The sequence below is a fragment of the Borostomias antarcticus genome, assembly GCF_949987555.1.
Source record: "Borostomias antarcticus genome assembly, chromosome: 4".
NCBI lineage: Eukaryota > Metazoa > Chordata > Actinopteri > Stomiiformes > Stomiidae > Borostomias > Borostomias antarcticus.
The window spans coordinates 4,844,546-4,858,486 of record NC_140237.1 but is presented as its reverse complement, the minus strand read 5'-3'; the positions used below and the strand labels follow the sequence as shown (position 1 = coordinate 4,858,486).

The window sequence follows — 13,941 nt, the reverse complement described above, 5'->3', positions numbered from 1 at the left end:
ATGGCATTATGGCATCTCCAGTTCAGATTGACAGAATGCTAGCATCGCTAGCTGGTAACAGCTGTTAGCCACACCCGCTAGCTCTCTATCTGTGTTACTGGGTGTGAGTCGCTAATGCTAAAGCCATTCCTTTGACTGCAGCTCAACAGCTGGGCCATTTAAAATTTTAATTGCAGCTTCTTTGAGAGGCACTCCTCGCCCGAGGCCTATCCAGACAGCCGGCCTGCTTCCAGCAGTCTGCCCAGTATACAGCACTGGAACTGGGGCAGACTGGGCCAGTCCAATATCTCTCCGTTTATGATATAGGATGTGGGACAGGGGTGGGAGGTGTACAGCATGCAATGTGGGTTAAATTAATTTCCTACTGTTTTATGGAAAATCTATTGAAAATTAATTTGTATTGGTTTAGCTTTGAATGAGCTTAATCATTGGATCTCAGGATGCAATTTTTATCTGTATGACGCATTTAACCTAAATAAATGGTCAAATAACAAGAGAGGATCCTCTAACAGCTACTGTATAGTGATCCCAGTGAGTTCTACAGGACCAGGCCTTGGCCCAAATGTGGCGCCTTGCATCACTTCCTGGGGAAAGTTCTTGGGGATATGGAGAAAGTCCCAAAGGGCTGGCCCAGCCCAGAACACCATGTTGTACATTCACAAAGAGGGAGGAGGAGAAGGAGGAGGAGGAGGAGGAGAAATATGGACACCTCTCACGTCTTTATGATCAGAAGATTAATCTGTCAAGCTGCTGCAGTGTAAATCTCACCCCCTGTTACAAAATACCCCGTTCCCTCGCTTTACCGCCTATCTCAGATTTTACGAGTAATAAACATAAAACAGCACAATGGGGTAATGTTCTCATCAATATTATGACTTAATGATAATAAATTTGAAGCCTTGTTAATTTCAGAGGAATTCTTATTTTTCGTACTCTAACCAATGAGCAGACTGACCTTTGAAGGGTTAATATAATAACAGCCATGAGTACTTCTATCACCTTTAATAAAACATGTCAAGTCTGGTGCGTTTTCACAGAGCATCAATAATTGTTTGACACACATATCAAGGCCATTTTCTATGGACTGAAGAGGGAAAGTTGTGGTTTGAAAGTAGCAGTGTCTGTGTGTCTCTGTCCTGTATTCCAGAGGCAGACTGTGTGTTCTCTAGACTAGCAGGTAGCTACAGTAGGGCCTCTAGCAGAGACGCCATGTTTCATTGGTTCAGCCATTTGTAGAGGCAAGGTGTCGGATGGAGCCTAGCCTAGTAAAATCATTAGGAAAATGAAAGATGACTTATATCTCTCCCCTAATGACTTCTCTCTTTCTCTCTATCTCTCCCTTTCTTTCTTGCTACCGTATCTTTCTTTCTTTCTTTTTCTTTCTTTCTTTCTTTCTTTCTTTCTTTCTTTCTTTCTTTCTTTCTTTCTCTGTCTCTCCTCTGTTTATCTCTCTATCTTTCTCTTTCATTGTCGTCTGGTTGTCTCTCATTTCTGTCATGGTAATGTGCTATTTGTTTTATCATAGGCTCTTCTTCTTGTGGCGTGGTGCTTGTTTGTTCCCCCTCACCCCCTCTCTCTGTCCTATTTTCTTCTTCAGAGGAAGTGCCTTGTCAACATGATGGCGGATATTCAATCCTGAGAGACCCTGAACTAAACAGGAGAAGAATACAGAAGCTGTTTTGCTACAGTACTATGCAAATGACTGTTGCTGGAGGTGAAATTAACATTTTTAATTAAAATATTAGCACCAAAGCAAACAAAACAAAACACACTAACAATTAAAAAATCTAAATAAACCTCTTGACTGGATATAACAGAGAAGGTTCAGGAGGTTTCATGTGCTGGTGGCAGAATAATCTTCCACTGGAATCAAGTGAATTCAATCAACATGTCGCACAAATATATGGCTATTTTGGTCTATAGAGGGACAACTATTAACCAATATTGTTTGATGAAGTTCTAACTTTGAAGGATAGTGGCAGAGCATAGGAAATAATGGTTTTGGGAAATTACAAGATAAAAGTACATCCCAATCAAAGAAATGTCAAACACATAGTTTAATATAGCTATATAGTTATTATTATTATTATTATTAAACTATTAAACTTATCTAAACTACACATTATGCCTGCTGTCAGCAAGCACACACTTTTTCATAAGAAAATTTGCATTTTCTAGTTATTAGGGGCCCTTTGCTATGGAAATAGGAACCCTATTGTGATATTATTATTTTCCTGAAAGTGGTCAAATAACTCGAAAAAGCATTTTTGCCATTTGGTTTGTAGTCCAAAATCTGTCAGTCTGCCCTGTCTGTTACTCTGTCCTCCTGTCTGTCAGTCTGTCCTCCTGTCTGTCAGTCTGTCCTCCTGTCTGTTACTCTGTCCTCCTGTCTGTCAGTCTGTCCTCCTGTCTGTCAGTCTGCCTCTCTCTGTCAGTGTCCTGATTATGTCTATGGGGGCCCCTATGTCTGTAGGACCCCATCCCATTACCGCTCGCAGACTGATTTATTTATTTATTTATTTATTGTTTTCATGTGTTTATGTGAAGGAAAATGAAGTGAAAAAGTAATGGGAAGGCTTAAAATCACAGTGTGTGTAAAAATGTTAGTATGAAATGTGTGTGTGTGTGTGTGTAAATGGTGAATTGACTGCACTTATATAGCGCTTTTCCACCTTAGCGGCACTCAAAGCGCTTTACATTGGCCTCTCATTCACCTATTCACACACACATTCACACACCAATGGCGGTAGCTGCCATGCAAGGTGCTAACCTGCTCATTGGGAGCAATTTGGGGTTAGGTGTCTTGCTCAAGGACACTTTGACATGTGGACAGTCGGAGCTGGGATTCGAACCACTGACCCTTCGATCATTGAACGACCAGCTCTACCAACTGAGCTGAGACCAACTGAGCCCCTGTATATAAGTATAATAATGTCTACGTCCACTGCAGTAGCTCGAATGATCATGCAAGTCCATTGTACTGCTCTAGCACCCTCTAGTGGAGACATAAGGAAATGACGACCAAGCATCAATACTCACTTGAAATGTCAGACTTTACTCTCTTTTCAAAAACAACAAAATAACATTCTCCAGTTTTTCCTATTTCCTACATGATTTCATAACATTATAAACGTTGCTACAAATCATCATTCATTCATACTTCAGTTGGTATGCCAGGGATTATCTTGTATTTCACAGAACGAAGTAATGAAATCTGTTTTTGAACAATAAAAACAAAGGACCCCTAATACTATAGCAGATTGGGTGAGAAGAGAATATAGTCCTCTTCATCGGTGTCATTAGAGACTTTCCCCCAATGGGGGGTGGGGGTTGTAGTTTTTTAGTCATCTCCTCCACACAGACTGAGCAGGGCCTGCTGGTAGTCTCCCTTCGTGTGCTCCTGGGGGGACAGAGAGGAGGTGGTCACCTGGTACTGGACTGAGTCAGAGAGGAGGTGGTCACCTGGTACTGGACACACTGAGTCAGCCAGACTGATAAACCATCACCTCAGTTAGACAGGCACAGGCTACAGCATTGAGTGGTGGAATTTAACACACATGCTTGATAGTTTGAGCCACACCCATGAGCCACACCCATGAGCCACACCCATGCTAGTGATACACTGAGGAGAGAGGGATGGAGAGAGACAGGCAGATAGAGAGACAGACAGACAAACAGGAAGACAGACAGACAGGAAGGCAGACAGACAGGAAGACAGACAGACAGGAAGGCAGACAGACAGGAAGGCAGACAGACAGGAAGGCAGACAGACAGGAAGACAGACAGGAAGGCAGACAGACAGGAAGGTAGACAGACAGGAAGACAGACAGACAGGAAGACAGACAGGAAGGCAGACAGACAGGAAGACGGACAGACAGGAAGACAGACAGGAAGGCAGACCGACAGGAAGGCAGACAGACAGGAAGACAGACAGGAAGGCAGACAGACAGGAAGGCAGACAGACAGGAAGACAGACAGACAGGAAGACGGACAGACAGGAAGACAGACAGGAAGGCAGACAGACAGGAAGACAGACAGACAGGAAGACAGACAGACAGGAAGACAGACAGACACTCACAGCGATGGTCTGGTACAGGGACTTCTCGTGCGCCCTCCTGAACTCTGTGCGGATCTTCATGAGGTCCACCTCACAGCGAGACACCATGATCCTGGTCACCACCTTCTCCTTCGCTCCTTTACTCTGGAGACGACACCATCGTTATCAGCACAGCGGCGCACCGCTAGCAACCGCTCACTCAGATCAATCCTCCCATAGTTCATCATATTGCAAGATGGGGAGACTAGAGATTAGTTTCAGAATATCTGGATACAGATTTTAAGCTTAGAGGTTCTGCACTAGTTTCCTGAAAATAATATGCATGATGCAATCCTAGTTTACTCAGTTAATTAAAGTCAGATGATAAGATGATATTACTCTGAGATGCTTATTCTCTGAGATTCATCTTTGATTCACAAGTTAATACGAGGGGGGAATTTAATAATGAATTAGCTATAAGCCTGTTTTAATGGACACTTTCACTCTACTCACAGCCCAAAAACATGTTAGGGATACTGTGACAAATTACCTTCATAGCTTCGCTGAGTCTGTTGGCAAAGTACAGCTGCTTGTTTTCGAAGCACTCCACTGAAGAAGGAAGAGAAGACCATATTGAGTTAACCTGCACTGTCCTGCACACTCTCAGGCACTTCCTTGTTCATTATAAAGGGACTCCTACTTTGTGAGATTTGACTCACGGATCCATTTCTTAGGGGCATTACCTTGGAATCAAATGGTGTTTTCAGCTTGCAATAGCGCTTGATAAGGAAGGAGTAGGAAGGAGTAGGAAGGAGTAGGAAGGAGTAGGAAGGAGGAGGAAGGAGGAGGAAGGAGTAGGTGGGTCACATGTTAGTTAGGAGTGAGAGATAGAGGGGGAAGTGAGAGGGAGAGGAGAGAGAGCTGAGGGACGGGGAGAGAGAGGAGAGAGAGAGGAGAGGGAGAGAGAGGAGTGAGAGAGAGAGAGGAGTGGGAGAGAGAGAGTGGAGAGGGAGGGGGAGAGAGAGGAGAGGGAGAGAGAGAGGAGAGGGAGAGAGAGGAGAGGGAGAGGAGAGAGAGGAGAGAGAGAGGGAGAGAGATACAGAGAGAGAGAGGAGAGAGATAGAGAGGGAGAGAGAGGAGAGGGAGAGGAGAGAGAGAGGAGAGGGAGAGAGATAGAGAGAGAGAGAGGAGAGGGAGAGGAGAGGGAGAGGAGAGGAGAGAGAGGAGAGAGATAGAGAGGGAGAGAGAGGAGAGGGAGAGGAGAGGAGAGGGAGAGAGGAGAGAGAGAGGTAGAGAGATAGAGAGAGAGAGAGGTAGAGAGATAGAGAGGGAGAGAGAGGAGAGGGAGAGGAGAGGAGAGGAGAGAGAGAGAGGTAGAGAGATAGAGAGAGAGAGGAGAGTGAGAGAGAGGAGAGGGAGAGAGGAGAGGAGAGGGAGAGAGTTTGAGGGAGAGGAGAGAGAGAGAGAGAGAGAGAGAGAGAGGAGTGCCCCATGGGTCTTCTAATCATGTCATTCTGCCAGTGAAGTGCAGATAAGATGGAGAGTGACATGTGACACGAGGAGTCTGACTGACAAACTGGAGTCTCATCCAGTATTCATGAGCAGGGGATTCTGCTTGCTGTTATCCATGGAACAAGTTTGAATTGATCGACAGATTATTTCCACTGTGAGCATTCATAGTCAGTCAATTTAGCAAGGGTGGCATGCAAAGGTTGACTATGAAACGTTTTGTTCTATTTTTATAAACCAAGAGCATGTAGTATGAGACTGTGCTGGTGAGCAGAGATGGGGGTTGTATCTGATGTTACCCAGCGTGAGGAAGGACTTCTCCAAATCTCCCTTCACCTCCTTCCTGATGCTCTCCTTCATGTCGTAGGGACTGTAGCTCTTGTACCGATCAAACACTAAAACAGAGAAGACAATGTACTCATTTACCACAATGGAGTCCAGGTATTTTCCGAGGGCTGTAGTGTAAAAGGGCAGCGCATAACTGTAGAGGTATTTGATTTGATAAATGAGGTGACGCGCACCTTTCTGTAGATGAGGCACACTCCTCTCTGACATGATGGAGATCCAGGTGACCACATCAGTCCCCTTCCTCTTCACTCCTGCCTCGTACAGAGCCTGCAAAGAGGCCACGCCCACTGAGTGACCTCACACTTCAGCCGAGTATCAGAGCGCTGTAGTGCGTGCAGGACGGATAAGGCCTGGGACATTTCACAATCCTGACTCAACAAGCTAACCAAGGATATCTGACTTACCTTCGCGTCTTCGTCAATCTTCTCATAGTCCACGATGTTTGAGGGCTCATCTCTCTTGGCCTAATCAATGCCAGGAGATGAACGTCATGGACGCTACTCAAATAGACACTAGTCCCTTGTTTCTGTGTACAGTGATGCTGTTTTAAGGCCCTACCTGTACAAGGGCCAAAAGCAGCTTTGCAAAGTCCCCTGAGGTGTCACCAGCAACATCCTTCTCCAGGTCCTTCTTGAATACTGTATAATAATAATAATAATAAGAAGAAGAATTAGAAGAAGAAGAAGAAGAAGAAGAAGAGGAAGAAAAAAAAAAAAAATTAGAAAAAGAAGAAGACGAAGAAGAAGAAGAAGAATTAGAAGAAGAAGGAGAAGAAGAAGAAGCAGAATTAGAAGAATAATTAGAAGAAGAAGAAGAAGGAGAAAAAGAAGAATTAGAAGAAGAAGAAGAATTAGAAGAAGAAGAAGAATTAGAAGAAGAAGAAGGAGAAGAAGAAGAAGGAGAAGAAGAAGAAGAATTAGAAGAAGAATTAGAAGAAGAAGAAGAAGAAGAAGAAGAAGAAGGAGAAGAAGAAGAATTAGAAGAAGAAGAAGAAGAAAAAAAAGAAGAAGAAGGAGAAGAAGAAGAATTAGAAGAAGAATTAGAAGAAGAAGGAGAAGAAGAAGAATTACAAGAAGAAGAAGAATTAGAAGAAGAAGCAGAAGCAGAAGAAGAATTAGAAGAAGAAGAAGAAGAAGAAGGAGAAGAAGAGAAGAATTAGAAGAATAATTAGAAGAAGAGGAAGAAGAAGAAGGAGAAGAAGAAGAATTAGAAGAAGAAGAAGAATCACAAGAAGAAGAAGAAGAATTAGAAAAAGAAGAAGAAGAAGAAGAAGAAGAATTAGAAGAAGAAGAAGAAGAAGAAGAATTAGAAGAAGAAGAAGAAGAAGAAGAATTAGAAGAAGAAGAAGAAGGCTTTATTCATCACACAGCACACGCCAACACACGTGCAATGAGCGGCACACAGGAGCTCATGTATTTAGGGTGGCTGGTGAAATGTTCTCTGCACTTGGATCGTCCTTCCCAAGGGCCGATCCAAGTGCTCCTATCCGCTGATCTGTTCTTCTGCATGTAGTGATCTGTTAACTGTTATCTGTCTTTATGGGGGAACCCGGGTATCATATGGGGGAACCCTTCTGAACCCGGGTATCATATGGGGGAACCCTTCTGAACACGGGTATCATATGGGGGAACCCTTCTGAACACGGGTATCATATGCATCTGTCTCTATGGGGGAACCCTTCTGAACACGGGTATCATATGGGGGAACCCTTCTGAACCCGGGTATCATATGCATCTGTCTCTATGGGGGAACCCTTCTGAACACGGGTATCATATGGCTATGAAAGCCTAAAGATGGAAGCAGCACTCACGTCTCTTTTAAAGTTAAAAAAGCCTTTATTTGGGCATGGTGGCTTTGCTCAGCCCTGCGCGGTCGGCTTTTGGCCTTCTCAGGGCTGATACCCCTGAGAAGGCCAAAAGCCGACCGCGCAGGGCTGAGCAAAGCCACCATGCCCAAATAAAGGCTTTTTTAACTTTAAAAGAGACGTGAGTGCTGCTTCCATCTTTAGGCTTTCATAGCCTACTATTTTTCAAGTATACGGACCCCTGGGACTGAGCACCTCTCTTTTTTAACTTTTTAAACCACAGCCTAAGAAGCGTTCTTTTTCCTCTCTCAAAACGGGTATCATATGCATCTGTCTCTATGGGGGAACCCTTCTGAACACGGGTATCATATGCAAACTCCACACAGAAAGGCTCAGGGCCTTCTTGCTGTGAGACCACAGTACTGAGTGAAAGAGGAGCAGTTTGGGGTTCATTGTCTTGCTCAAGGACACTTCAGCACGCTGCCGGGGGCGGTCATCGAACCCGGCACCTTACAACCTGCAGCCCGCTGCTCTACCTCCACACATCTATCTATACGAATTAGAGAAACGATCCAACCAGGTCAGACCGGGTAGGTAGGGTTGAGCGTGCGCTTCACCTCCTAGCCACCAGAGGGCACTGCCACAGTATTGAAATGGCCTAATTTCACGTGGGAAGGTCACAGAGACACACGGTTTGGACTGGCAGAAAGGTCTTGACGCAGCGATACCAAACATGTCCCTCTCACACGCACATAACCAAAACAAAACATGTTGGAACGCTAGAGACACAGGGTTTGGACTGGGGTGTGTGGGGATAGAGCCCCTCGTGCACCACCCCCTGATGGCTCCTCCCTGAGGGGGGCGCCACAGAGCCACCCAAACCAGGCCGCCCTTTCACCTCCATCCATTTGGACTGGGGCTCAGGAGCCAAATGCCAGTATTAGATAGATAGATAGATAGATAGATAGATAGATAGATAGATAGATAGATAGATAGATAGATAGAAAGGTAGATAGATAGATAGATAGATAGATAGACAGACAGACAGACAGACAGACAGACAGACAGACAGACAGACAGACAGACAGACAGACAGACAGACCACGACGGCTCCACAGGCGTTGTGCACTAATTAACCCTAAAGGGATAGTTCAGAATTTTGGTCATAGAACCTCATTTACAACTTATCCATAATGTTGTTGAGTATGTAGACCAAAATCCTCTATCAAATAATGGTCTTTGACATCAATTTGTGCTATAGTGCGCACCTGAATACATTTCAGACATGCTTGTCAGGTACATGCCCAACAGACCACTCAGGTCCTCAGGTACTGAACTCTTACAGTTCCAAAAGCCAGAGCCAAGAAACACGGAGAGGCAGCTTTTAGTTTCTAATCCTTCGTACAGAGGTGCAAACCAATCACAGGTGAAAAAGGTGACAATCATGCAAACCCATACATACACTGATCAAACAAATGACCTATTTTGGATTAAAAACAGCTATTTTCACCTAAAGGTGACAAGTCTGCACCCCTGTTCGTATACATTGGTGTACATCCTGGTATGCACTGTGTGTATATACTGTATGTATCAACAACATTATTGGTAAGTTGTATTGTAAATTAGGCTCTATGTCCACACGTCTGATTGCAGATGGGTGTGAAACTTACAATCTTTGTAGACTCTTTTGATCTCCACCAGTTCTTGGTTGCTCCGGGAGCATACGATCTCAATCAGGGTCTCCTCGTCGGTTCCCAAACCCTGGATGGACACATTATTTCATGTGAAACATTTAGCTACTGCGGCTTCATTCCCCAGTTTGAGTCTGTGCAAGTGACTAGTTTAAACCAAGAGAGGGCAGCAGTGTCTGGAAGTCTGGGCACTTTTTATTTGCTTTATGGAGCACTAGGCCTTGGTGTTACTTTGGATGGGTCTCAAACAAGAAGAGGCTCCCCCCCCTTCACTATATGCATACACTGAATGAACAAAGCAGCATTCTCTGTATGAATTTACATTGTTGTTCTTGCATATAGTATCTTGTGTTATCAGATTAATGTTGATGTACAATAAAATATGAAGAAAGAAAAAAGTATTTAGAAAAATGGAATACATCTATATCCATCTGCTAAAAATGCAAGCATATTTGTCATAGTACTGGTTGCATGACCCAATGGGCTAGTTAAGATTTGACTAAGATAAGATATGACCTTTCTCCTTTTACCTTCATAGAGCCTTTAAGCTCAGAGGCGTCATACTGTTCTGTACTCTTCATCAGGCCCAAAACCACATGCTCCAGAGAGCCCGAGAGCGCCCCCTTCAGGGCTGTGATCATATCCTGAGGAATAATACATTCAGAAAATCACATTCATAGCATATACATCAATGGTAATAGGCCCAGGGTGCTTGCATGCAGTGAACACTTTATCATTAGTTACTGTATATATAAGAGGTATTTTCCTGCTCACCTTCTGGGCTCTCTTCTCATACTCAAAGGCGATCTCTCTCCTCTGGGAATAGGTCCGTCTAGTCAAGATGTCGATGATGGTCTGCTCATCAACACCTAGTAAATACAGTCAAAATGGCTTTTACTAGCTAAGCCAACATAATGTGTATAGAAGCAGACATACAGGCAGGCAGTATTAACCATTAGAGACCTCCATCTTTCAAACTACTTTTATCTTAGGACCATTGAAGTGAACATGATTTGTGCAAAATGGTTGGAAAAACGAATACTGTTTAGTGTGTTATTACAGTAGATGCAGTCATTTGAATATGTTTGCAGAGTGTTTGACAGGACCCTAGGCGTGGTCTGCAGGAAAAGTTATACGTTGTGGTCAGTGGACTCAGACAGGAAAATGACTCATTGGGCCCAACTCTGCTCAAACAGCACTACTCTCAAATGGATATTTCCACACAGGCAGTGCTGTTACTCTTTTAGTAGTGATTCTGATGTAGTTTTTGATGGTATCGCATTCGAATTTAACTAGAATACTAAATTAAAGTATGCAATCTATGAAATAGATTGCATATTGTCAAAATGCACTGTCAAATTTTGTGTCAACCAAGCATGTTCCCACTATCAATACCTCCAGAATGTTCTATAGCGCTTGGCTGTGTGACTGTGGGCTTGCTATCTGCTGATGTGTTCAGTTCTCTCACCCTTTGTTTTAATGGCTGTCTCTATCCTGGTAGCATCTTTGGCTGGATCAAAGTCAGCTACTGGCACCACAGTGGGGAATGTGGGTTCGCTCTCCTGCGTGGGTACAGTCACATTAGCACACACCAGGCAGCTGATCACATTCAGGTGTTGATCTGCTCCCCCCGGGATCTGACGCACGATCACCCATTCACTAAACATGTCATTAGTCATTATATACAAGGATCTGGACCCAACATTTCTGAAGATGTAGATTGACATGGACTGCCTTGCTTCATAGTAATGAATCATCACCACAACTACGCACACTACCTTTTCATTCAAGTGCTGATTGCTGTGTAGGTGAAGAAGATCATGAACACGTGGTTCATAGGTGTACAGTACATACTCACCCCACTAACACTCAACGTGAGCTGTCCCAGGAACTCGGACACCAAGGCCATTTTAGGAGAGTGTATCTGTAAAAGAGCAGGAATATCACAGGTCCAGTTCAATGTTGGCTTGGTCTCTGAGAGACCACCCAAGGCAAACAGAATTGCCAGGACAACCGAGCCTGAGATGGTAAACAGTTGTACAGTCATGACACACAATACAAAGGTCTTCTTTATGAGACCATAGATAAAGTGTGTCCTAGAGGTCCGATCCTTAAAGATTCCACCAGGTTGAGATTACCCAATTAATCAAGTCAAAGTGAATGGTATTGCGTATTTCATTGCGAATACGTATTTCATATGTATTTTTCATAAAAGCTGCAACTGGGTGCTTGGAAGTTGACTTTTAAAAGCCAATATATATTCTATATATAACCACAATGTGATACTTTAAAGTAAAACGTTGATGCTAGCCTTGCTCATGTCTGTCACAGGGAATGCTTGCTGGAAGGGGAGGCTATTTCCAACATGGCAGCGGACAATATTATTTAATCATCACTTAGCAACCACTTGGTAAGATCCTGGGGTGGAACAAACGCTGTATCCTGTACAAACCCGTACAGTGAAACACTGTATCACTCAGGTATGAATCACATCCTGCCTCATTCAGCAGGGAGCAGACAAAGACCCGCTACTATAGTGTCTCTACCGTACTATACCATTACTACCGTACTATACCATTACTACTGTACTATACCATTACTACCGTACTATACCATTACTACTGTACTTACGAGTTACAGTCCGCTATAACTGAGAGTTGTGTGATGCGGAGTAAACTTTAGTCAGACACACCCAGCAACACATGAGATTCCACCACCACCCTAGAATTCAGGATCAAGGCACCGTTCCACCATACGGAGTTTAACTAGCTAATCAAGTCTACCTGACTAGTGTGAGTGAGACCTCAGTGAGAGGCTAGTGTGAGTGAGACCTCAGTGAGAGGCTAGTGTGAGTGAGACCTCAGTGAGAGGCTAGTGTGAGTGAGACCTCAGTGAGAGGCTAGTGTGAGTGAGACCTCAGTGAGAGGCTAGTGTGAGTGAGACCTCAGTGAGAGGCTAGTGTGAGTGAGACCTCAGTGAGAGGTGAGAGGCTAGTGTGAGTGAGACCTCAGTGAGAGGCTAGTGTGAGTGAGACCTCAGTGAGAGGCTAGTGTGAGTGAGACCTCAGTGAGAGGCTAGTGTGAGTGAGACCTCGGTGAGAGGCTAGTGTGAGTGAGACCTCGGTGAGAGGCTAGTGTGAGTGAGACCTCAGTGAGAGGCTAGTGTGAGTGAGACCTCGGTGAGAGGCTAGTGTGAGTGAGACCTACTGTATGCCCACCTCCCTTGTTCTCTGTAAAGCGCATTGTGTTGCCTCTGTGTATAAAATGCGCTATACAAATAAAGCTTTGATTGAAATGGTACTCAAGTTGTTGAACAGGAGGTAAAACAGCTGACAATGTAAAAAAGACGGCTTGCCATGTCTAAAAAATGTACTGACTCATTTATCCCCCCCCCACACACACACACACACACACACACACACGGGTGGAATGTTTGAACAGGAACAGGGCACTTCCTCAGTGCTAGGATAGAGCAGACCGAGGGAGAGGACTCGGAGTAGAGAGCAGACTCACCTGGTGTTCAGAACAGACTCACCTGGTGTTCAGAACAGACTCACCTGGTGTTAAGAGCAGACTCACCTGGTGTTCAGAACAGACTCACCTGGTGTTCAGAACAGACTCACCTGGTGTTAAGAGCAGACTCACCTGGTGTTAAGAGCAGACTCACCTGGTGTTAAGAGCAGACTCACCTGGTGTTAAGAGCAGACTCAACTGGTGTTAAGAGCAGACTCACCTGGTGTTAAGAGCAGACTCAACTGGTGTTAAGAGTAGACTCACCTGGTGTTAAGAGCAGACTCAACTGGTGTTAAGAGCAGACTCACCTGGTGTTAAGAGCAGACTCAACTGGTGTTAAGAGCAGACTCACCTGGTGTTAAGAGCAGACTCAACTGGTGTTAAGAGCAGACTCAACTGGTGTTAAGAGCAGACTCACCTGGTGTTCAGAACAGACGCTCGCGGCTGTGGAGCTGTGATTCCGTAGCTCCCGTTCTGGAGGCTGAACAGGGAGTGTGTTAAATACCAGAGACCGGCTGACTCACAACATGGGGCCCAACTCCTGGCCTCAGACTCCTCCCTCTCTCTCTCCTCCCTCGTCTCTCTCTCCCTCTCTCTCTCCTCCCTCGTCTCTCTCTCCCTCTCTCTCTCTTCCCTCGTCTCTCTCTCTCCCTCTCTCTCTCTTCCCTCGTCTCTCTCTCCCCTGTCTCTCCTCCCTCCTCTCTCTCCTCCCTCTCTCTCTCTCCTCCCTCTCTCTCTCTCCTCCCTCTCTCTCTCCTCCCTCTCTCTCCTCCCTCTCTCTCTCTCCTCCCTCTCTCTCTCTCTCCCTCTCTCTCTCTTCCCTCGTCTCTCTCTCCCTCTCTCTCTCCTCCCCCGTCTCTCCTCCCTCTCTCTCTCCTCCCTCTCTCTCTCTTCCCTCGTCTCTCTCTCCCTCTCTCTCTCCTCCCCCGTCTCTCCTCCCTCTCTCTCTCCTCCCTCTCTCTCTCTCCTCCCTCGTCTCTCTCTCCCTCTCTCTCTCCCCCGTCTCTCCTCCCTCTCTCTCTCCTCCCTCTCTCTCCTCCC

The 13,941-nt window shown here is 45.0% G+C and overlaps 1 protein-coding gene across 1 annotated transcript; it reads right to left on the bottom strand.

Annotated features, from left to right (window-relative positions):
• Nucleotides 1–3,199: 3,199 nt before the first annotated feature.
• LOC311308220 (annexin A2-like) lies at nucleotides 3,200–13,376 on the bottom strand. The gene is made up of 13 exons (XM_084437157.1): nucleotides 13,319–13,376; nucleotides 11,247–11,312; nucleotides 10,857–10,950; nucleotides 10,163–10,257; nucleotides 9,919–10,032; nucleotides 9,368–9,458; nucleotides 6,452–6,531; nucleotides 6,298–6,357; nucleotides 6,067–6,160; nucleotides 5,845–5,940; nucleotides 4,587–4,645; nucleotides 4,079–4,201; nucleotides 3,200–3,400 (listed from the first exon to the last, which is right to left on the bottom strand). The coding sequence occupies exons 2-13, from the start codon at nucleotides 11,295–11,297 to the stop codon at nucleotides 3,341–3,343; spliced, it is 1,017 nt and encodes a 338-aa protein (XP_084293283.1). The 5' UTR covers nucleotides 11,298–11,312; nucleotides 13,319–13,376; the 3' UTR covers nucleotides 3,200–3,340.
• Between the last annotated feature and the right edge of the window lie 565 nt (nucleotides 13,377–13,941).

What these genes read in the sequence shown, in the direction of transcription:
- LOC311308220 (XM_084437157.1), bottom strand. Translation starts at nt 11,297, where the DNA reads ATGGCCTTGGTGTCCGAGTTCCTGGGACAGCTCACGTTGAGTGTTAGT. An exon ending in GAAGTCCTTCCTCACGCTGG is followed by an intron (nt 4,646 to 5,844) that starts GTAACATCAGAT and finishes TTCCTTCTTCAG; the next exon opens with TGGAGTGCTTCGAAAACAAG. An exon ending in CCCTGTACCAGACCATCGCT is followed by an intron (nt 3,401 to 4,078) that starts GTGAGTGTCTGT and finishes CTGTCCCCCCAG; the next exon opens with GAGCACACGAAGGGAGACTA.